Raw genomic sequence first — 23,287 nt, 5'->3', positions numbered from 1 at the left:
ACTATTAGTTAACGTAGCAAACATGAAAAATAATACCCCCCAAACATTTAATACAAGTAAAGCATTTGGTTTCCCATTCATCCTAGTTTTCATAATCTAGTCCAAATCTTTCTTCTTAGAAGGCACTTTATGTTTTGAAGTTTGCTGAGAAACTAAAAATTTGTATTTTAGAAAGCAGAGAAGATACATGTTAAGCTAGTTGCAGCTGGGATACTGAAAATTCTGTTTAGTTCACATGGGGGGAATTTCTTCTGTCACTCATGTTGTTTTTGGTTTTGTTTTTGTATTTTTAAAAACACATGGATTGCTTCACAAATTTGCGTGTCTGCCTTGCACAGGGGCCATGCTAATCTTCTCTGATTCATTCCCATTTTAGTACATGTGCTGCCAAAGTGAGCACTCTCTTTGTTTTGATCCAGCATTATCCATCTGTTACAGCGGTCCTTCCGCTCTCAGAACACACTGAGGGCTAACCGTGGGAGATGGGCTGCCCAAAAGCTTTTCATAGTCCAGTTTTTTTCCCGCGTTAAACATGACTTTGCTCATCTTGTACCGTAGGCTTGCAGAGTTGGCCTCTGATGGCCAACTTCAGGTGATATTAAAATAAAATCTATGTTAGGCTTCTGCGTTCATTGCTAGCCTTACATTTTTTAGATAATAAATCTTACCCATTTGGAAGCCTAATTTTAAGGTAAATATTTCTAAAAATGTGTTATCCTTTCCCCTGCCTTAGTAAACAGAAATATCAGATGCTATCAGCTGAGGTTGAATCATCAGATTTTGGGAAAAGTGGGAGGTTCGTACCTGATTAAAGTGCAGGTTTGGGGTTCAGGAAGATACCCATCAGTTCCCCTTCCACCACCTGAGGTAGTTATCTCTAACCTACGTTTTTAAAATGTGTGAAATAGTTACGATAATTCCTCACAGAGTTGTTTATAGAATTGACATATTATATGTTCTGTTTATATAAAAGTCCAGCATAGGTAAATCCGGAAAGGAGATCAGGGGTAGCCTAAGGCCGGGGGGGTTGGGGGAAACTGGTGGTATGGAGAGTGACTGCTAAGGGGTAGGTTTCTTTGGGAAGTGATTAAAAAAAAGCTTGAAACAGATTGTGGTGATGGTTGCACCATTCTGTGAATACAGTAAAACTATGTACACTGTAAATAGGTGAATTTTATGATACATAAATTATATCTCAAAAGATGTTTAAAATTAAATGAGCTAATTAATGCTCATAAGGTGTTCAACACAGCAAGTAATACAGTGAGTGAAAAATGAATATTAGCTTTTCTTATTACTCATTTGTATTAGCACTTAGAATCATATTTAAACCAGTTTTGAAATATATTAGATTCACACAAGATACCCATCCTAATGGTGTGGTCTGAGTTGTACTGACTGACCCCTTGTGACCTACCATATTTAGCCTCGTTGCTCTTCACCTACCAGGCCAGGTTGATGAGCAGCATAGCCAGGGGTATCCATGCATGAAGTCAGAGAGGGAAGCCGTTGGGAGGCACAAGGTATTATCCCAGGTATTCTACCCTCCCAGGCTTGTTCAAGAGATTTTAGGAAAGTCCGAAAAGAGGCCATTTGTATGGAAAAGCCACTGGAAACAGTTTGGGTACGTCCAGAAGTTGGGTGGGCAGGGCCTCAGGGAATCACCAGGGCAGGGCAAACAGTGTAAGCCAAGTTGATAGAGACTCAGATATAGTGCCCCATTGGGGAAGGGCTCAGCAAAGGAACAATGGCCTCTGCCAGCACTTCTGTCTGAGAGCAAGCTGCCCCTCTTGCTCTTTCCCTGTGCTGGCCCAGTGCTGGAGCTCAGACAGAATGGGTCCAAGGAAGTCCATGTATGGGCTCTTTAAGAGGAACTGCCTGAGACTCCAGCAACCCTGCTGGTTTTCACATCCAGTTATTGTGGGGGTTTTTCTTCCTGGCACTGGAACCCTGGGCTGGGGAGCCTGTTGTGAGGCTGGGACCCTCACTCCTCAGGGGGACCACCGAAGCCTAGATAGCCTTCCTGATTTTAATCTGCCACATGTGGATATGGGACCAGCTCGTTCCACATCTGTGCCCCTCCTCCCAGTCTGAATATGACTTCTTTGTATCCTTAGTTGTAGAACTTCTGCTCGGCTAGATTTCAGGTTGTTCTGCATGATGGTTGTTCTGTAGTTTAGTTGTAATTTTAATGTGGTTGTGGGAGGATGTGAGTACCAAGTTTATCTACACTGCTATCTTCACCAGAATTAGCCTAACACAATTTATTGAGTAGTCAATCCATTTCCACAGATGTAAATCAGAAAAAAATGAAATCCACACATATGCACATATAATAAATTATGTAAATAATAATTTTTAAAAGCCCCTTCAGACTTAAAATGTCTTATAATTCCTTTCTACAATCTCTGAAATTCCCATGATGCTCATTTATTAAGGGGAAAACACTGAGCAGTCCCTAAGAAAATGTCATTGTTACTTTGGTAAACTCATATAATAAACTACCACTAGCCATTACTGTGTTGACCTAAACTGATATTTCAGTTTACCTAACTTGAGAGAGTACAGCATGGCTCCACAGGTGCATTTTGGTTGAAAAAGCTGGTGAGATTCAGAAAAGATCTGAGCAGAGGTGCCGCAGGTGGAAATGGAGGAAGTGGACCATTATCCAGAGTACTGTCTGGTCAACTGGGCCCATCATGACCAGGGGAGGAGCAGGGGAATAGAAGTGTGGAGACACCCCTAAGGGGACCAGAGTCATTGAAAGAGGTGAAGAGACAAGATGGCACACCAAAATCTGCCTACATTTATTCCACAGATTTGCCAGTGTTGAAGAGTTTTAAAATTGTAACTCCAAGTAATATCCTTCAGTCAGATTTTATGATGATGATGATGATAGGAAATATAAGCCTGTCTGTTTATATAAAGAAACTAAGAATAACTGCTGCTTGTTAATAAGAAAAGGTCACTCTTCACCTTTCCCCTTCCCTCTAGCCAATGTATGGCAGTTGGCTAGATGGCTAGAGAATATTGAATTCTCTTTGCTAATTTACTTAGAATTGCTGTTGAATAAACCATTCAGATTAAATAGAAAATCCAGGCCAGACATAGGAGATAGAGTTGGCTTTTAAATTAGAGAAAACATTCAACTAAGTGGCAATAAATGAAATGGATTTTACTTTTTGAATTATAGTTATGTGGAAGTCATTAGCTCATTTCATTATAAAAGGCAAGAGCATCAATTACAGAACTTTCTTCTTTTCCCAGCTTAATGAAGATGTGACTTTTTAAGGCTCTGTTCTTAAGATTTAGTTCTGTTCATAGTTAAAAAAAAAAAAAAAAGCTATCCTGGATAGGTAAAGAGATAAAAAAAACCACTGCTTGGGGGTAAAATAGGTTCTGGTGGGAAAAATAAATTTCAGTAATTCCCTTTTGTTTTACTCTCTTTGTTAAAAAATGCTGGAGGATATTATAATGGAAAGTTATTTCTGTCCTCCCTTGGCAAGGACACATGCCTTTTCAACTTGATATTGATTCTCTTATTTGGCTCAACTCTGTGTTTTGCATCTTGTACTCATAATGTCAAGAGGACTCTAATGAGGGGGAAAAATGGGTCCCAGAGTGAATGTAAATCCAGCATCCATCCTGCATATCATTCACAGCCCTGTTTTCCCCCTAAGGATGCAAGCCACACTCAGAAGCCTGTTGACAGTAGTGCTCCTCATGCTGTCGTTCTTCATGATTTCCCAGCAGGTAAGAACAGAAATAGTAAAGTGGTAGAGCCCTTAGGATCCAGGAGCAGGTGTCCTCCTTTGGTTAGTCTCTGAAGGACGTCCTTCTTCATTCTCTGTGCAGCAGAGTCCTGGACCGGAGAGGTCATCCTATCAGATCACCCGCCTTCAGGAATCGTCGCTGGCACTCAAGCATTCCACAAAGCTTAGCTGCATTCCCTTGCTTTTGAAACTCCCCATGAGAGAGAAAGAGAGGGTTTTCCCATACACATGAACAACAGCAAATTACCTAGCAGTGACAAACATTTTAATGCTTTCAAAACGGTACAATTAACAATTATAATGCAATTATAAATGAAGTTCTTTTTTCCTAAGAATTTTAAAACCTACAAACATAGTTCAGCTGTTGCTTGTGAGATGAAAATATAAAAATTTAAGATACATTTTTAAATAACTTATATCCAGGGCTACAGATAAACTTCTGATTTATTTATAACTTCAGGGTTTTTTAGATTTTATTTATTTATTTTTAGAGAGAGAGGAAGGGAGGTAGAAAAAGAGGAATAGAGAGGAAGGGAGGTAGAAAAAGAGGAATAGAAACATCAGTGTGCGGGAGAAACATTGACCTGTTGCCTTTCACGTGTCCCTAACTGGGGACTGGGCCTGACACCCAGGTGTGTGCCCTGACTGAGAATCAAACCTGTGGCCTTTCACTTTGCAGGACTACATCCAACCCACTGATCAACACCAGTCGGGACTAAATGTATCTAATTTTATCTTAAAAGAGGATGCTCATAATAGCAATATATTTTTTTAAAGATATTTTTTTGCCCTGGCTGGTGTAGCTCAGTGGACTGAGCTCTGGTATGCAAACCAAAGGGTCGCCATTTCGATTCCCAGTCAGGGCGCATGTCTGGGTCACAGGCCAGGTCCCCAGTCGGGCTGCATGAGAGGCAACCACACATTGATGTTTCTTTCCCTCTCTTTCTCCCTCCCTTCCCCTCTCTCTAAAAATAAATAAATAAAACCTTTTTAAAAAAGACCTATTTTAAGTCTATTTGATTAGTATAATCTGTTCTCAGAATCAGTAGACCATATGCCTCAGTGAACAGACTACATAATACTTTGTGCTCTGCTTTAATCAAATCTGCAACCAGGATACTTTATCACACATAATTATAATTTTATTTTACAGAGCAAGCTGATGATTTGAATCTCACTTCTGGAGAAATTGTTTATCTTCTGGAAAAAATCGATACAGATTGGTACAGAGGGAAATGTAGAAACCAGACTGGGGTATTTCCTGCCAACCACGTCAAAGTAATTGTAAGTAGAGGATGCTCGGTTAAATTGGTTGGATGTTGCGTAGGTTCTATGTAACTTGCAGTTTGGAAAAAGTAACACGAAGTCTAGATTCTTGGGATCTAGTTCTCCCTTTTCCATCGATTCATTTGGTGTTTGGAAAATTCAATAAATTAAAGGTTTGTTCAACTAGATAATGGTTAATTGTTAATATATTATGGGGTATTAGAACTTAATTCCTAAATGCTGTCTGAAAATACTAGAAGTCAACTTGTGAGTCAGCTGTTTTTGGAGGGTTGGTAAGCGCTTAGGAACATATGTTAATTATTTGAAAACTTTAGTAGACAACACTCAAATTTGTCCTGAAGGAATGTTCTCTGAGGTTATGATACCACTTTTCATTTTCTTTGGAGCACATTTTATTTTTGGTTTCATTCTTTCCATTCCATTTATTATATTTCCTCTTTCAGAAAAATAGACTTGTGAATACTAAAGTACTTTCTTTGAAGGCAGTGGTTCATTAATGGTTTTTCACATGATAATTTCAAGTCTGATTGGGAAATATTATATTAAATTATCACAATTTTATACACCTTTTCAGCCTGACTTGTATGGCTGAGCCCAGGTGGCTGTGGAACATCGGGATAAAATCAGACTTCCACTTTATAGCAATAGGAAGGGTGTAACAGCCTCAGACAACTGTTGAGTATTAATAGCTATCACGTGGTGGGGGGAATGTTATTTTATTACATCAGAGACAGAAAATAAATATAACAAAGACCCTGTATTTTTACAATATAAATGAGTTTGAGTCTCTTGAATTAAAAATGTAGGCCTTAAAAATTGTCCAGTATGTATATTCCCTGATTCTTTGGAAAAATCCAATCACATTCTCTAATTAATATTAAGAATAACGTTAGTTTTAGTGCTCTTCCTCATTTTTCTTCTGCCCAGTGCAGCAGTACTTTTAAAAGCACAATTACCTCACTGAAATCAATTACACTGAACCTGCCACATCATTGGTATCACTACTATTTCTAAGCCTACAAGTTTTAAAAAATTCTTTTGAAATTTTGAGCTTTTAGAATTCATCAAGAAGGACACTGATTTTTTTTAATATAGACCTCAAAGCCTTCAGTAGTTTTCAGAATGAATACTTTACAACCTGGCTTCACTGAGCCTCGTAAATGAAGTGTTATACAAAGTGCTTGCTGCTTAGCGGATGCTCACTGAGTCCTACTTCCTTTTTTCCTTCCCTGTTCACATTGATGGGGGAGAAATGATCGAGAGTTATGAAAATGGAGAGAATCCACAAGTTTGATTGATATGTTTTATTTGGAGGTCAGAAAAGTTTTGCTGAATTCTACCCACACTCTGAGTAGTTGTGATAGCGGTGCCCAGATGCCTGGTGCCAAGTCTCTATCTCAGATCCTCCTCATCTGAAGTTTTTAACTTAAAGGATTTGGGAAAGAGAAAACTCAGTCAAGGGTAATGATTTTATTCCAGCAAATAAGAAAAGGATTGATTGGCTATTCAAGGGAGGCTGCATCACAGGATTTTTTTTTTTTTTTTTTCTAAAACCCAAAATCTGAATTTCTTTAGCACCTGTGGTACCACTTAATCAGTTAAACACCTGTCTAAACTGGTTAATGTTGATCATGTATTTCCTAATTATTTAGCCTTAAATTCATCTTACTAAGATCTCAGAAAATACAATTGTTGCTTTATCTTTGCTAGATTGATGTTCCAGAAGGAGGAAACAGGAAAAGAGAATCCGTTTCATCTCACTGTGTGAATAAGTAAGTTTTATTTGTGTTCTTTTGCACAAAATGCAAAGGAGGTGAGCATTTATATCATCGTTATTGAGCCTAAACACTTCAGATGTATGATTATTAATTCCCAATGTGTCTTTAATTATGAGGAAAACTTGTTTAAAAGCCGTAGTGGATTAAAATGCTAATGAAAACTCAACACCCTGAAACAAGCTGACCTAAGCATATCCTCACTTCAGTGCAGGACACAGAGACAGCCACTAAGAGTCGGCCTGGAGCTTCCCGCAGCCTGGCAGTTTAAGCAGAGATGGTGTTGTCATCCAGTGTTTTATTTGGGCCTTCTGGTGTTTATCTACCAACACATTTTTAGAAGGTTCAGAACTTTTGTCACAGAAAACACGAACCCTACAAAATCTGCTAGACATGTTTTGTTTTTAAGAGAAAGTAGAAGAAAGTAGAGGAAGAGTTAAGTTGGAGGGGTCTTCCTTTATGTCTAAAGACCTTTCCATGAATTTATGTACCCTTTTATGCATCATTATAACTCCTTTGTGATTTAAAATACTGCCACAATGCAACTTTATATTCCAGTTAAATGAGCAAAATAATAGAATTCACTACCCGCTGAAGACTATAAACCTGTCTTTGAATAGGTCAGACATAAGGAGATGCTCCCTGAGGACTTTAGAAAATAAATGCAAAGGTTACCACAAATAAGAAAATTCTGATGCCACAGTAGTTGAATTCCATTTCAGGTTCAATTTTTCTCCTATTTTTAAGCTGTGTTTAACGTGTCAGTAGGTTGAATTTGAAGTGGGCTTTCACGGCTGTGGATCCGTTGACCTGACTTAAATCAGAATTTGATTGGAGCCAGTACCAACCTTTTCTCTTCAGGCCATTGCATCTCCTTAGCTTGTTGCTATTGAAACTTCATTTCTTAAGCCTCAGGTGGAAGTTTTGGTATTAAATCATGCCTTCTAGAGACACAGTTCTGTCTCTGCTTTTATCTTATTTTCAATCAAAATTGCAGCTCATTTAAGGATTGTTCTATTGTACTTCTCAGAAATGAAGCCTTTGTCAAGGAGACACTAAAATTATTTTTAAAACAACAGTGTTAGGTATGGGATTAAGTGTTATAAGATAGTATGACGAGTTTCTGTTTTCTTCAAACCTTCTAGTTTTGAAGACCATTCATCTATGTATACAGCTCATGATTGATTCAACATATATTGAGCATCGACTCTGCCCAGCTGATGCGCATTGCAATCTGTCATGGAAGTTTGATGTCTGCCCTAAGAGTCTCAGGGTTAGCACTCCTAAACTCAGTGCATTTATAATTGAGAGGGTTCAGACTGAGCCATGGATTTGTTGTGGTCCAGGAATGCAAAGACATGGTGACTGGGGAGATGCTGTAATGCAATAAAAGTGATCGTGAGACGTGGCAGTGTAAACTGCCCACCAGCTCAGGGAATTCTGCATGTCTCTGTGACATTGACTTTGGCCTTTCTGAGTGAACAGGCTCATATCTAAAAAGTGAGGACTATCATTTAAAAGTGTAACTTATTTTTTCTCATGGGAAAGTTTAAATTATGCCTTATATACCTCATTTCATAGTAGACACAGAATATTTATTGAAAGACTGAAGGAAGGCTTTAAAGCGTTTTTAGAAATTAGTACTCTCGTTTAACCCATAAATGTAATCTTTGTTCAGAGGTCCAAGATGTGTTGCTCGGTTTGAATATATTGGAGACCAGAAGGATGAGTTAAGCTTCTTGGAGGGAGAAATTATTATTCTTAAAGAGTATGTGAATGAAGAATGGGCCAGAGGAGAACTTCGAGATAAAACTGGGATTTTTCCTCTTAACTTTGTGGAACTCCTTGAGGATCATCCCACCTCTGGTACAGATGTTTTAAGTGAGTATAGAGAATATTGTTTTTGATTATATTCTGTTTTAATTCAAATAAACCAGATAATAACATAATACTTAAGCTGCATAATAATCCATATTGCCATATTTTAAAAGGTGTTTTTAAATGGTCATTTGTGTGGCATAGTTATTATTATGGTAATCTCTCAGACTTGATATTGGTGTTTTAGGTAATTAACAATAGCTTCATTATCAGAAATGGCAGATGAAGAATCATAGACTTTTAAACAGAAATGGGCCATAAGGTATAACTAATGGTATCTTCCGTCACTGTAAAGTGAAGGAAAAAGGCCCAGAGAGGGTAGTGCCTGTCAGAGTTAGATAGCCAGTACATGAGGGGACTCGTCTGGAATCCAGACTCTTCACTCTCCCCTACGGTTTTTCTCCGATAGTATATGGTCTTTATATCTGAAGTTTTGACTTTTTTTAAAAAATGTAGGCACAAAGTTACCACCGAAGACCAAAAAAGAAGATTCTGGAGCAAATTCTCAGGTAGGCTGCTTAAATAGATAACTGTAATGAAAACCAGGTTCCAACTCTGGGAGGAATATTAAAATTGTAATTATCAGGAGAAGATGTTATAAAATCATTTTTCAATTAATAATTGTAAATGTTTGAAATAAATACAGGGGTGGTCAAATGTAGGTTTACAGTTGTGAATACACGAAACACAGTTTATTCTTGTATTATTATTTCTTAATTATTGTATTATTTATTTGTATTACAACTATAAACCTATGTTTGTCCACCCCTATATTTAGATAGTTAATAACTTTATTGCATATAGAGCTGGTACAAATGGATTAGAAAGACATGTAAACCCTGATAGAAAACAAGGAAAGAGACATGACTGGAAAATAAAAGAGATGAAGAGATAGTATAAGTGGCTGATATTAAAGAATATTTAACCTTATTAGTAATCAGAGCAATAATAAAATATCATATAACTTATCTGATTAACAAAGATCCAATACGATTGAACATTAAATAAGTAATTTATGAGTGTTAAAAACGAGAAAGTACAAGTCATTATTATTTTTTACCCTATAGGTAGTGTTAAAATTAGAAGGTTTTAGTCACAAAGATAGTCGTATTATTATAATAGGAAAAAAATTGAGAACAACCTAAGTATGATCATTATTGGTAGAAACTTCTGAGTCCATGGAAAACTAGATTTATAAAATAAATGTAATGGGAAGAAAACGCTATAAGAAGTTGAATATGTAGCATAAAAAGACTAGGAGAAAATTTATTTAAGTTGTTAGTATTCAGTTGCCCCTAAGTGGTAAGATTATAGGTGAATTTTTTTTTCCTGCTTCTTCTTACATTTCCAAACTTACCAAATATTTAGGATCATTTGTATTATTTTTATAATGGGAGAGAGAAAAAAATGAGTAAAATTTTTACATACTAGTCCCAGCCAGGTAACTTGGTTAGTGCGTCATCCTAATATGCCAAGATTGTGATTCAGTCCCCAGTCAGGGCATATATAAGAATCAATCTGTGAATACATAAATAAAATCAATTCAAACATTTTTAATTTATTTTTTATTTTTTTATTTTTCTCAGCCCCTCACTCTCAAACATTTAAAAAAAAAATACTAGATAACATGACTTCAGAAGTGTTCAAATGGGATAGGATTGTGGGTGACTTCCATTGTTTTTTGTGACGTGTTTAAATGTGTAAGGTCTGATGGGATCATTGTTTGCCAAAATGTCACTGGAAATTGGACTGTGTGTCTCTAAACTCTTTCATCCCGACCTACGAGGAGAGAAAGTGACAAAAGTGCTCCAAAAAGAAATGTGCACATGATTGCCTGCATTTCTTGGGAGTGATAAGTGCTGTTCTTTAGGGTTGGTTACTGTAATGCAGCAGCAAGAGGGCTAAGGTTAGGGGGTTTTGTTTGCTTGTTTTTTTTTCTTTGTTTTATAAGCTATCAGTTGTTGAGACTTAAGGTGTGCCCAGCACTGTGCTAAGTATTCTACATGAGACCTCATTTACTCCTCACAGCAACACTAAGATGAAGCTGAGGCTTAGAGGAAAGAAGCACCTTGCCCAGTATCAGCTGGGAAGAGGCAGAACTGGGTCTAGAACCCAGGCCTTCCTCTTTACTGTGCCTGAGCTGCTGCTCCTGCTCCCCCTTTTTTTTTTTAATTTTATTTATTTATTTTTAGAGAGAGGGGAAAGGAGGGAGAGAAACATCAATGTGTGATTGCATCTTGCACACCCCCAACTGGGGACCTGGCCCACAACCCAGGCATGTGCCCTGACTGGGAATCGAACCGGTGACCCTTTGGTTTGCAGGCGGGCATTCAACCTAGAAGAGTTTCACTGGAAATTATATGCCTTACTAAAATTTTTTGTAGTGTCATAAATACTATACGTGAATATTATATGCTTTTACCTAATTTTTCACATACAACTAATATCATAGATCATAATTTTAAAAGTTTTTTAAATATATATTTTTAAAGATTTTATTTATTTATTTATTTATTTATTTATTTATTTATATTTAGAGAGATGGATAGGTAGGGAGGGAAAAGGACAGGGAAAGAAACATCAACTGGTTGCCTCTCGTATGCCCCCAACCCCCAGGCCTGTGCCCTGACCAAGAATCAGACTGGTGACCTTTCAATTTCCAGAACGATGCCCAACCCACTGAGCCACACCAGTCAGGGCTAGAAAAGGTTTTTGCCTAAGTATTAAAAACAGAAAAACCACAAACCCTATCACATTGTAAAAATTATCATATTTTATGATAAAAAGTTATTGGAAATTTTTATTTCTGAAACTTGATAGCAATATAAAGTATTGGGTAGTTTTAAGATGTCTTCGGGCTTTGAAATCTTATGACCCCTTAGCTTTTTTCCCATCATTTTTTAGGCTTTGTAGAAATTTCAAATAAAATCTCACATCTCTTAACAAACTTCTGATTTGTAACAGGATAATGGTCTTTCTGGAGAATGGTGTGAAGCTCTTCACAGTTTTACGGCAGAGACCAGTGATGACTTACCCTTCAAGAGGGGAGACCGGATCCTGATCCTCGAGCGTCTGGACTGCGACTGGTACAGGGGCAGGCTGCGTGACAGGGAGGGGATCTTCCCAGCAGTCTTTGTGCGACCCTGCCCAGGTAGGACAGCGACCAGAGATGACTCTTCCTCTCTGAGGGGAGCCCAAGGCTTTAAAACCAATATGTATTTCTTTTCCCTCTGGCCATGCTCAGTTTAAATTGTTTGCCTACATTTTAAAGGGTTGATTCATAAAGTTTTGTAAACTTTCTTCTTTATACTTCGTATACTTTGTTAGAGTTATAGGGAAAAAGATAAAAATGTCTTCACTTGGTAATGGCCAATTTTGTCTACTAAATACATTTTCTATAATTTTTTCCTGCTTAGAGATCATCCTTCATCTTTTTGCAAGTTAAATTCAAAATTCATTGAAAATACTCTGCCTTGTGGGGGGGGGTGTGCATAAAGGGATTAAATGGAAAAAATACAATTAAAACAAAGAAAAAAAATTCTGTCCTGGGAATTACAAGGGGGCTTCTTAAAATGTTGGATTCGTGCTTCATCCATTGTCTTTCTGTCTTTTGGTGTTTTCACAGCTGAGGTGAAATGTATGTCTCCTTTAGCACCGAAGGGGAGGAAGGCCAAAGCCTTGTATGATTTCCATGGGGAGAATGAAGACGAGCTTTCCTTCAAGGTGAGAATGTGGCTTTTGTTTGTTGTTTTTTTTGTTTTGTTTTGCTTTGCTTGATACCTGTATTTAGCAGCTATAAATTTTGAAATGTCTCTCACTGAAGGGTGAAACATTTAGGTGGCCTATTGACCATTTGCCAGGAAATCTAAAGAGCAAGATTAGAGACAGTGAGTAGGGCAAATATAAATGATCAGCAAGTGTTCCTGTACACCAACAAAATAAACTTACTGACTTGATAACCCCACAATCCCCAAATGAATTCCTAATGTGTAGGCCTTGTAACATCGGCTCTCGGTAACCCTGGAGTTTTTGTTGGTAGCGCTGGTAAAGGATGATTCTCTGCATGGCCCCTGTAGCCTGCTATTGTCACGTCTGTGAAATCAATGGAGAACTCAGTTGGTACCTACTGCAACTGGCCACTGCACCAGGGCCTCACAAGACACTGAAGTCTTGTCCAGAAAGACACCGACTGGGAAATCATCCCAAAAGTTTAAGTTACTTAGCCTTACTTCATTAAAGAAGTACCTCCCCCCCACCCCCCTAGTAAAAACAAAATAGTTTCATGATCCTGTTCCCCCAGTCCATGTTGGAGCGTAGTCAGAAGAAAGCGCCCTGGGTGGCACTTCGCGAGTGTGTCAGAGTGGGGAGGGTGGGTTCAAGTAGCCCTTGCTCTCAGAAGAGCCTGTGTCGGACAGTGGACAATTCTCCATCATTGGACAGACTCAGTCAGAGCCAAGATGCCGTAGAAAGAACGGAAGCATCAGGGAGTGATTGAGCAAGATGAGTCTTAAAACAGAGGGTGCCCCAACAGAGTTTGCACCTGTCTACAGAGGAGGAAACCAAGGCGGTACTGGGTATGTGCAGGCTGGAAGTCACAGGGTAAAAGCGGCATGCGGAGATAGGTCAGTTATAAGGTTGCTAACTTTTCTATTTGGTGATGGGGTTTTCCTTTCTTCCGAGAATTTAAAAAAAAATTTTCACATTAAAATATCATTTCTATTACAAAATACTATTAGTAAATAATAGATATTTCTTATGCAAAATTACAGTTTGGTAACCCTGTGTCTCTTTCTTGCTTCCTCTCTTCCTTTTCCTCCCTTCTTCCTTCCCTCCCTTCCTCCCTTCCTTCCTTCCTTTTCTAACATTTCTTGATTCTTAAAACCCCATTGTTTTGAAACTGTTGCCCATTCATCACAGTCAGTAGCTCAAAATTTATTCTTTTTAGCTTGACGTAGAATGCTACTTCAAGTGAACAATCTAGATATAAGCTTTTTTGATATTATTTCAGCCTCCATTTAAGTTATAGCAGTATATAAATAACAATTCATAGTATCTTTCAGAAAATTAGATGGTTATCATTTTACAAATGACTGACTGTAAGCAAGATATAGTTCTAGAGATTTTAGTTAAGGGATTCTTTACTGCCTTCAGTATTGTTGGTTATTAATATTTTATTAAATATCCACAGAATATTAGTAGTTAAAACTTTTTTCTTGTTCTAGAAAACTGACATACCGTGTACTCATGAAACAGAGCTAAGAAAAATAGTTTTAGTCAGCCATTATGTTATAATTTAGAAATTTATTTCTAATAGAACTTTGAATTGCCAGAAGTTTTACAGATTTTAGCAGAGTAAATTCATGACATTGGGTAGTAAGCATTTTTTTTTTTTTTCATTTTCCATAAAGAAAGGCCTTAAACCATTTTTCCAGAGGACTATGTACTAGGGCTACAGGTAAATCCATTTAGCCTGATAAAGCTATTCTTTAAAGTAGCCAGAGTCATTTTGGACCATTATAGAATCGTAAATCCAGATTCTAAGAAATAGTTAGAAACAATAAAGAACAAAATAGTTTCAGGAGATTATTTCAAAAATCATGTCATCTGTTAAGGAATTATAATTCACACATGAATAGATATACAGTCCCTTCTACTGTCCTGATAAGAATAAGTCGGTGTGTTCTGAGTCAGGGTGAAGCGCCTTCAGACTGGAAAGAATGCAAATTCGATATTGAGGCCAGGGAGGATGGAATAAAGCAAATGATGGAGAATACCATTATGTGGAAGAGTAAATGTACGATACAAAATGCTCAGGGTGTGGAGAAAAGGCAGTTATGGTAAAGCCTTTCTGAGTGACGAGGTCTGCTATAAAATGTGATGGCCATAATGCCTAATGGTTAGCAATACGGGCCCTGAAATCGCACTAGATTCGAATCCTGTTCTACCACTAATACACATGCGACACTGAGCAAATTACTTACTCCCTCTGAGTTTAAATTTCCTTTTCTTTAAAATAAGGAAATCTATACAAATAGCCCTCTAAAATGGGGATAATTATAGCACCTACTTTTAGGACTGCAGCATTGTTTATGTGAGTTAATTCCTATAAAATTCATAAAATAGGACAAGGCATACAGTAAGCACACGGGTCCTCATCTCCGAGTCTTCGCTTAAATGTCACCTTCAGTGGGGCCTTCCGTGACTGCCCTAATGAGATGGCAACCAGCCCCACTCTTTCTTCCTCTGCCAGCTTATTTATTTGTATTCCCACCCTAGAATGGGCTCTTTATTCATTGCTATATTCATAATACCCAGAACAACAGTGTCTGAAACATAGTGAGTGCTCAATAAATTATTGTTGGGGGAGTGAGGGGGGAGTGTACATATGAATGTGTATATACACCCCCCCCCCACATACACACACATACGAATACATAGATATAATAGCTGGTATTATTTACTAAAGAAGAATTTAAATTAGAAATGAATTTTGGGGACACAAAACACAAGCGGGAAAATAAAAGTGCAGCAAGGGTGACACTGGCAAAGAAATGGGGAAAAAGCAGACACATGGCTTCATTACTTATAGATTGTCTTCATGGGACATCATTTAATCCTCTCAGCAGAGCAGGACAAATAAGTTCAATGAAGAGCTTATGCACGCCTCTCCAGATGGGCCACCTGCCGTGCTTATACTCAACAGAAACTAATCATTATTCCAATTCCTGTCTTCTTGCAGGCTGGAGATACAATAACAGAGCTGGAATCTGTAGATGATGACTGGATGAGTGGAGAACTAAAGGGGAAATGTGGAATATTTCCCAAAAACTATGTTCAGGTTTTACAAGTCAGCTAAAGATGAAGCTTGACTATGTTCCTTGGCACAAGAACTCACTTGAACTATCACTTTGACTATCAGATATGGTGGTTGGTTGGTTGGTTGGTTGGTTTGTTTTTGCACTATTTTTTTAAACGGAAAGAAATATCTATGCTGTACATGGTACACTAGGATTTTCTGAAAGCAGAAAATGTCTAGATTTTGTAGTTAGCTTTCACTCACAGTAGAAACGTGCACGTGAAAACCCATGAGCAAGTACAACATCAAGCAGGATTAGCAAGGCAGACGGACACTTCCCCCAGGATAGTGACTGGTGACGTGGCTGCACAGGGAGGCTTGTGAGCAAAAGTTGCGCTTGGACATCTATTTTCATCATCAGCAAGAGTCAATTAACCATGCTTCTTTGTTTTTTTACTTTTGTTTAAAAAAAGGACATTTGATACATTTCATTTTTAATATTCAAATTAATTCTAACAGCTTGCGTGTGTTTGCCTTCTTTACCAGGGCAAAATCCTGGCTTCAGGAGGGGGTAGGTTACTGACTAGTTGGAGTCTTTCTAAGAACGTGGTGAATCAGCTCATGCTCACCAAATGCTTTTTGTGTTACTAAGTGCTTCCCCTTTGTCCAAGTATCTGAAGGGGGTTAAAATTTGATGCATCTTAGTCAAAAGAACCAAAACCATCCTGAGGTCCCTTGCTAATATGACTAACCCTTCCACATACCTGCTGTACTTACTTCTTTCCTCCATTTATACTTTATGTTAACAGGGTTGTTATAAAGCACATTTTCTGGTTCTGCAATCATTCTTTTGACAATTACTGGCGTTAAAGAAAAATTCATTTTCTTTGTGTTACCCCAGTAATATATAAAAGCTGTGTCTTGTAATAGTGGTACATTATGAATCACATATATCTCAGAATACAGAGCAACTGTGAGGATGGAAAACAGTACCAAGCCCCCACAGCTCATTTCTTTCCAATATAATCAGAATGAAAAATAATTTGAGAAGACTGAAGGCTGATATTCTTTTGTTTTTCCCCCAGCTCATCCTTATATTAAGAGTAAATAAAAAACCACTTTCCTGCTATATCCATTTTTATGCATGTCAGGCTTAAGATAAAAGCAGTTCTTTTAGGCCTGAATCGATTACAGTTTATGGGCTAAAGCCAAATAGGTTGAAGACAATCTTCCAAACAGATCAATGGAATAGAATTTCATTGGAAATGTATGATAAAACACTTTCCCAACACTGTTCATGACTTTCTTCTATTTTTCAGAAGAGTTTTCATATACTGGGCCATGTTATAGTTTTTGTGATTATTTCTCATTGTCCAAAAAGTTAGGCGGCCAATGGTCAAACCATTATGTGAACACGAGATGGGGTTCTATAAGGGAGAAGTTATTTACTTCATTTTTGATTAAAGGTCATCTTCCAGCTATGTGGTTATAATTGATAATGAGGCTGTCTTTTCTACAGGTTTTGGGTAAAGAAGAAAAAATAAAGAAAACTCTTGTCAAATTTTCCTCAAGAGCAATTTTATAAGAAATGGAGAACTTAAAGCCCGATCTCAATTAAATTCCCTTTTGCAGCAAGCTGTGTAATAGGAAGTAGCGAATATGTCTAGAATAGGACATGAGGTATATATCTTTGCCTGTGTAATTTTAACATATTAAAGATCATGAAAACTTAGCTTTATTGGAGAAAAATATCCTCTTAAATTTTGGCCTTCTGTCAGCAGAATGATAAGTGCAATAGTTGTAAATCTATTTGACATTATAATAAACTGAACCGAACTTTTCAAAGTCCTTTTCTCATACTAGACTTTTTTTGAGAATGGAGATGGTATCTTCTCTTTATAACTCCAGCCCTTTGCTCAATATAGTCTCAATAAAGGTTGGATGGATGGATTGATAACTTACATATATAGCAATACCATCTTGGATATATTGAGATCTAATGTCTTTCCTCAATTTCTTGACAAAAATCTTCACTGAAACAAAATTTGCAGTTTTTATGTCATTTCACTTCATTATGCTACATTTTCTGCTTCTCATTTATTACCCACTCAACTGATAAGAAGACAAAATGTAGCTTGGAATGGGTTTTCATAGGTACTTTATTGTTTTGTGTATATTGATTGAGCATACATTTTTTTAAAAAGTTTATTTATTTTTAGAGAGGGGAAGGAAGAGAGAGTAAAAGAGGGAGAGAAACATCAATGTGTAGTTGCCTCTCGCACACCTCCAACGGGGGACCTGGCCCACAACCCAGGCATGTGCCCTGACTGGGAATCAAACCAGTGACCCTTTGATTCGCAGGCCAGCGCTCAATCCACTGAGCCACACCAGCCAGGGCTAATTTTTACAGTCTGTGAATTTCATAGGGAAAAATAGGAATGTATTGTTTTTCCTTTCAGGAATTTTAGGAGAAAACCTGATGTTGTTCATCCAAACCTCTTCAAAGTAGAATCGCCAAATCCTTTCTTTTTCTATTAAAACTAGATTAAGTCAATTAATATATTATTCTTACTCTTTTGGTTATCCCTTTGAACACTAAACCCCAGCAAGATTTCATTAAAAGATGCCCTTGTTTACATGGCTGGAGGCATAACATATCTTTCATTGTGCTCATGGAAAATACAGGTTTTGAATACAGTCTGAAACATTCCAAATTAAATATCAGCTCATTTATCAAAATTTACTGTTAGGACTGGTATTATATATATAACCCTTTTTCCATAGGATTTTTTATACATCATTATTCTTAACAATAATTGTTTAGTTTTTATTCAGTTTCTTAAGCTTAGGTAAATATACCTAGAGAAATACTTATGGATGTATGGGCATATTATAAGGAGATATTTCATATAATCATTAATAGTTTATTCCTTTTAATTAATGTCAAGTGCATATGGGCCATACATAGCACTCATAATTCAATGCCATTGAATGAACTTTTAACAGTGAAATTTTCCAAAACTAATAGGAAATCATTTTCTAATCTAAGCCGTTTTACTTCTCTCTAATTATATAGGGGGGAAAAAAAATACAAAGCCTATCTCAGAACAACAGCACCATCTAGGGGCCTCTCACCTAATGGCAAGTTCATCCTGTTAGACCAGAGAGGGGTGCTGACCAGAGCTCAGCCTGCAGAGGTTGAATGATTTGCCTAAGGCCATACAGGTATGGCAAAACCTAGCTCTACTGATGCCCATCTCAGCCATTTTTCCATTTGTTGGGCTGCAGTAGTATATTTCTCTTTAGCAGTTAAGTATACTTGATGTTTTATTGGCTTATAAAAGTTGTAACTTCTTAGATATGATAGAATTAGAACAAGTTATAATGAATCAGTTAAAGCCTTGAATTGCTTTCAGGAACAACTCTGCTCAGATTCTGTTTTATGTAGACAGTTTATATTGATGTCATGTAGAAACTCAAACATGAACTGATCTGTTAATAGGGATTTCTTTTTCTGTTTAACAGGGAACATTTGAATTCTTGGAATATCAGCTCTTGCAAAGGTGTGCTCTTGGTAACAGTGGAGCAATCCTAAACCTAGGTTTTGACACACATGTAGTACAAAACACTGCTTAGTATTTTGGAGTCTAATAGATTAACTCAAGCAGTGTTAAGCTACTAAATTTTTATTTCAGAGTCTCGGACACATTCTGGGTTTTATAAAAGGAATCATAATTGTATGTACACCATGGATTATTTATCTTTACTGAAAACTAGGCAATAATTCAGAGAAATACTTCTCAGGATAAGTAATGATTCAAATTCATAATTCAGAAAGGACAGTGTTGTCTATGCTATTTAAACAGAAATTAACAATCTTCATACCAAAATACTCATCCATATTTAGTTCTTTATAATTAAAAGAAACGCTACATTTATGTCTCCAATCATATCCAAGTTTTTTATTGGATGGAGCCCTAGCTCAGTGCATCACTGATGCCCACCACATTGTTCCCCAGGCTCCCAACTGGCCAACAGCTGAGGAGCAGAGTTGTTACTTCCTAAGAGCCTCTGAGTCTGTGGCTAACCCTTCAGTGCAATACTATACCTGAGACTATTCTAGGGAGACTGGTGTGTCTTCTCTTTAGACGTACAAAATATCAAAGCTATTAAAAGTATAGTGATTGAAAAAATTATCCAGTTCATCTGTATGTACAGAGCACTCTAGGGGAAGATGAATATGGGAGAGCAGGCAGAGGCCTATGTCGTTGCTGGTCCGAGGGGCCTGGTTGGGCTATGGGAAGACCTAGTTGTCCACTGCAGTAAGGGAGTTGGGGTCAAGGTCAGAGAGCAAAGAAAATAGGACACTAAGAGGGTGTGCATCTATAAGACTAAAGTACAAGTGGGATGACCGTCCCTACGCAGGTGTGTTCGGTTATTCCTGGTGGACACAGGAGGAACTATTTTATAAAGAGTAAGTTAATGATGAAACCATAGTTGAGTATCTCAGGGAAATGAGAATCAGAGACCTGCACTCTTAATATTCCCCTACAAAGCCAGCAGACAAACCACGCAAGTTTCAGACAGTAAGCTTTTCTTCCCTAGGACTTGGAAACGAGGATCACTGACATCAGGCCATAGATGGCAATAATACTGACCCCGCCCACTGGAATGCTGGACAGCATGATCATATCTGGCCACGTGATTCCTGGAGGTGATGTCCAGGCCACCATGCAGAACTATATGTAGAATCAAGGTCTTGAACACCATGGCAACCAAGAAGCTCACAACAGAAAACAAAAATGTGTATTTAGGTTTGGATCCAGGGATAGGTTGGAAGGGGCTGCGTTCATTGGTTGGAATGCATACCCCAGATTAGGGGAGACACAAAGATGCAAGTCCATAACCTAGCTGGCTGGACCCACGTTTTTTAAAAATTGGGGCATGACTTGCATAAAATGCAGGTAACTAAATATACAATTCTGAGGTTTGACAATTATATACTCACATAACCATCAGTCGTCGGCAGCCGTCCGTCTCGAGAGACGATGGTGTAGCTTCTTAAGAGTCTATCTGCACCGCCGAGAATGGCTGTGCAGTCCAACTCGGGAGTGACACGGTATCTGTCTCCTCCCGTGTTGAATCGACATCTTGTGATGACGCTGGAGTGTCCTCTCCAGTGAAGCTGAAGCTACAGAGCCTGGGCAGGGTGATATGGAGGGTCTGCTGTTGCCCATGCAGCAGACCCCCCCTCTCTTCGCAGCTGAAGGGTCCAAGGGAAAGACAGAGTCAATACAGCTTGGCTTCAGGTGCGCAGCAGGAGTTGCCGGTGTTGACTACAACGTCAAACCGCCTTAGGGACTCCGGCTCCGGATTTTCTGTCGGGGTTTACTCCCTTAGCCTTTCCCCTGAAGAGGTATGCCGCAAGGCAGCGGAGGTTTTTTGGAGTCAGAGTTTTCCTTCTCTGATGTGCCCTGACTGGAAGATCGAACCAGCGACACTTAGCTCGCAGGCCGACGCTCAATCCACTGAGCCAAACCAGCCAGGGTAACATAACCATCAATAAATGTACATTTTCATCACCCAGAAAGTTCCTCATACCTCTTTCCAGTCAGTTACATCCTCCCCTCTTACCCCACCCCCCTGCAGAGGCAATCACTGTTCTGACTTCTATCACCATAGATTCATTTTGTCTGTTCTGGAGATTTATAAAAATAGAATAAGTTATCTGCTCTTTCCTTGCTCAGATATACTTTTGAGATTTATCCAATGTGTGCAACAGTTCATTCCCTTCGTTACTCAGCAGTACCTCATCATAGGAAAATACTTCAATTTTAAAAAATTGATTTTAGAGGGAGAGAAAAACATTGATTTGTTGTTCCTCTTATTTATGCACTCATTTGTTGTTTCTTGGATGTGCCCTGACTGGAGATTGAACCTCCAACCTGGGACTATCAGGTCTATGCTCTAATCAACTTAAGCTACATGGTCAGGACTAATTTATCTTCTCTTATAGGTTCTTACCCAGTTTTTAGCCATCATGAACACTTTTTTTTTCTTCCAGTTTTACTGAGCTATAATTGGCTGCTACAAACATTCTTAAATGTCTTTTTGTGCATGTAGAATTTTGTATATATAAATCCTAGGAGCAAAATTAAGTGGTAAAGTAGGTGTTTCATTTTTAAAAAAACATTTTTCAGTTGTACCATTTTACACTCCACTGTTGAGTTCCAGTTACTCCACATCCTTATCAGCATTGTATCAGTCTATTTGTATTATCAGTTTCAGCCACTGTGGCTGTATTTTGACACAAAAACAATTATAGTACTGCAAAGAGACTTCTAAGAGCTAAAGACACTTGCAGTTATTTCCTGAACTTGACTTTATGGTTTTAGCAAATCTAACTACCCTTCATAGCTTTCACAGTTGTATTGCCTATTATATCCAATAGCGAATTATCCATGGTGCAACTGGAATTAAGGAGTTATAAGAAATTTAGAGGTGTTAATGATTGTTTCCTTTTTAAGAAATAATTTTAGATACATGCTGAAATACTGCTTCAAAACAATAGGGAAGTGCCAGGAACTGCTGTTTTGACAGTTTACCCAACTTAGCTTAAAGTTAGGCTACCAGTTTCATGGACACTGGGGGTCACGGGCCAAAAACAAAGGACTTGATCACTCACTGCAAAAGCAAGAGCTTTGTGTTCATTTGTGTGCCCTGTCCCGCCCCCTCAACCCCCCAATCCCACAGAAGTGATGCAAAGTGCCCATCAGGCAGTGGGCTGCATTACAGAACATGAACACTAAAATTTACCACTTACTACAGGAAGTGGAAATAAGCCTGCTCTTTTTCTAGGGGAGACGTTACCTCATCCCTCAAGGTTTCTCATGAACACACTAAGACAACGCTGAGAAATGGCCCAGATGGAGAGCAGAGAATTTCTTGGCATACCCAGCAAGTGTGCAGGGACACTCAAGACTTGTAGCTGATTGCCTCACAATTCACTCCTCCGCATGACACGTTCTTGGCCAAACTAAAATTTTTATATGAATATGCTCCTCCATCAGGCACTGATTAACCTAAGTTAGAATTTCATAATTTAATTAAGTCTATTATACATTAGACTCAAAGCAGATGTAGCCAACTTGTGGTACTGATCTCAAATCATTCTCTCCAGGTCCTAGACTAAGTCCAAGTGGTTGGGGGAGCAGTCTTACTTTAAGGCACCCTGATGTATTCTATGGCCAGACTAGTACTCATTACAACCTGTGCAAGTGAGTTTAAACTGATCTGCTAATCCTTGGTGCTGCTGTCAATAAAGAGGCAAAAGATGGGATAAAAACCCATCCAAAATGGAGACATCTCATGACCCATTTTCCCCCCACATACAAAAATATTAACTCAAAATGACAGAGGTCACTTTTTGGTGAATACTGGTAATGTCTAAGGACTGAGCCTAGGGCTCTCCAACACATGTCTGAGGATAAGCTAGCAAAGGAATAACAAGTGATGTGGGAGGAAAACAGACTTTGAAGAACAGTTGAGAAAAACAGGACGATATCAACTGTCCAATATCACTAATAGAGGTCAAGTAAAGTGAAGGCCAAGAATGAACCATGGAACTTAGCAGCAAAGGCAACTGTAATCTTGACAGCAACAGCTTCCTTTGAGTGGCATGGGGGAAGAGGGGAGCCCCAACTGCAGCAGATTCAATAAAATTTAAAGTGGATACAAAAAACATGGTTAACTCTTGGCTTTGCTATAAGCGGTCTGAG

General features: G+C 38.2%; 1 protein-coding gene and 1 non-coding gene across 8 annotated transcripts in view; one reads left to right on the top strand and one right to left on the bottom strand.

The window, feature by feature from the left end:
* Nucleotides 1-17,355, top strand: part of SH3D19 (SH3 domain containing 19) — a 131,074-nt gene extending 113,719 nt beyond the window's left edge. For 5 of the 7 annotated variants that reach the window (XM_090288232.1, XM_090288230.1, XM_090288237.1 and 2 more), the window contains 8 exons: nt 3,663-3,753; nt 4,927-5,057; nt 6,771-6,832; nt 8,514-8,716; nt 9,170-9,222; nt 11,678-11,864; nt 12,339-12,436; nt 15,453-17,355. In XM_090288232.1, coding sequence (XP_090144358.1) covers nt 3,663-3,753; nt 4,927-5,057; nt 6,771-6,832; nt 8,514-8,716; nt 9,170-9,222; nt 11,678-11,864; nt 12,339-12,436; nt 15,453-15,569 — 942 coding nt within the window. In that variant the 3' untranslated portion in view covers nt 15,570-17,355. The remainder of the gene's footprint in view (nt 1-3,662; nt 3,754-4,926; nt 5,058-6,770; nt 6,833-8,513; nt 8,717-9,169; nt 9,223-11,677; nt 11,865-12,338; nt 12,437-15,452) is intronic. The other 2 variants (XM_090288233.1, XM_090288236.1) reach the window with 1 other exon arrangement.
* LOC149999301 (U6 spliceosomal RNA) lies at nt 294-400 on the bottom strand. The gene has a single exon (XR_016513897.1). It is a non-coding gene; the product is annotated as a U6 spliceosomal RNA (small nuclear RNA).
* Nucleotides 17,356-23,287: the final 5,932 nt, after the last annotated feature.

The sequence above is a fragment of the Furipterus horrens genome, unplaced genomic scaffold (assembly GCF_987537825.1).
Source record: "Furipterus horrens unplaced genomic scaffold, mFurHor1.1.pri manual_scaffold_10, whole genome shotgun sequence".
In the NCBI taxonomy this organism is placed as follows: domain Eukaryota; kingdom Metazoa; phylum Chordata; class Mammalia; order Chiroptera; family Furipteridae; genus Furipterus; species Furipterus horrens.
Note: the sequence above shows the minus strand (reverse complement) of the source record. Positions and strands in the feature narration are given on the sequence as shown.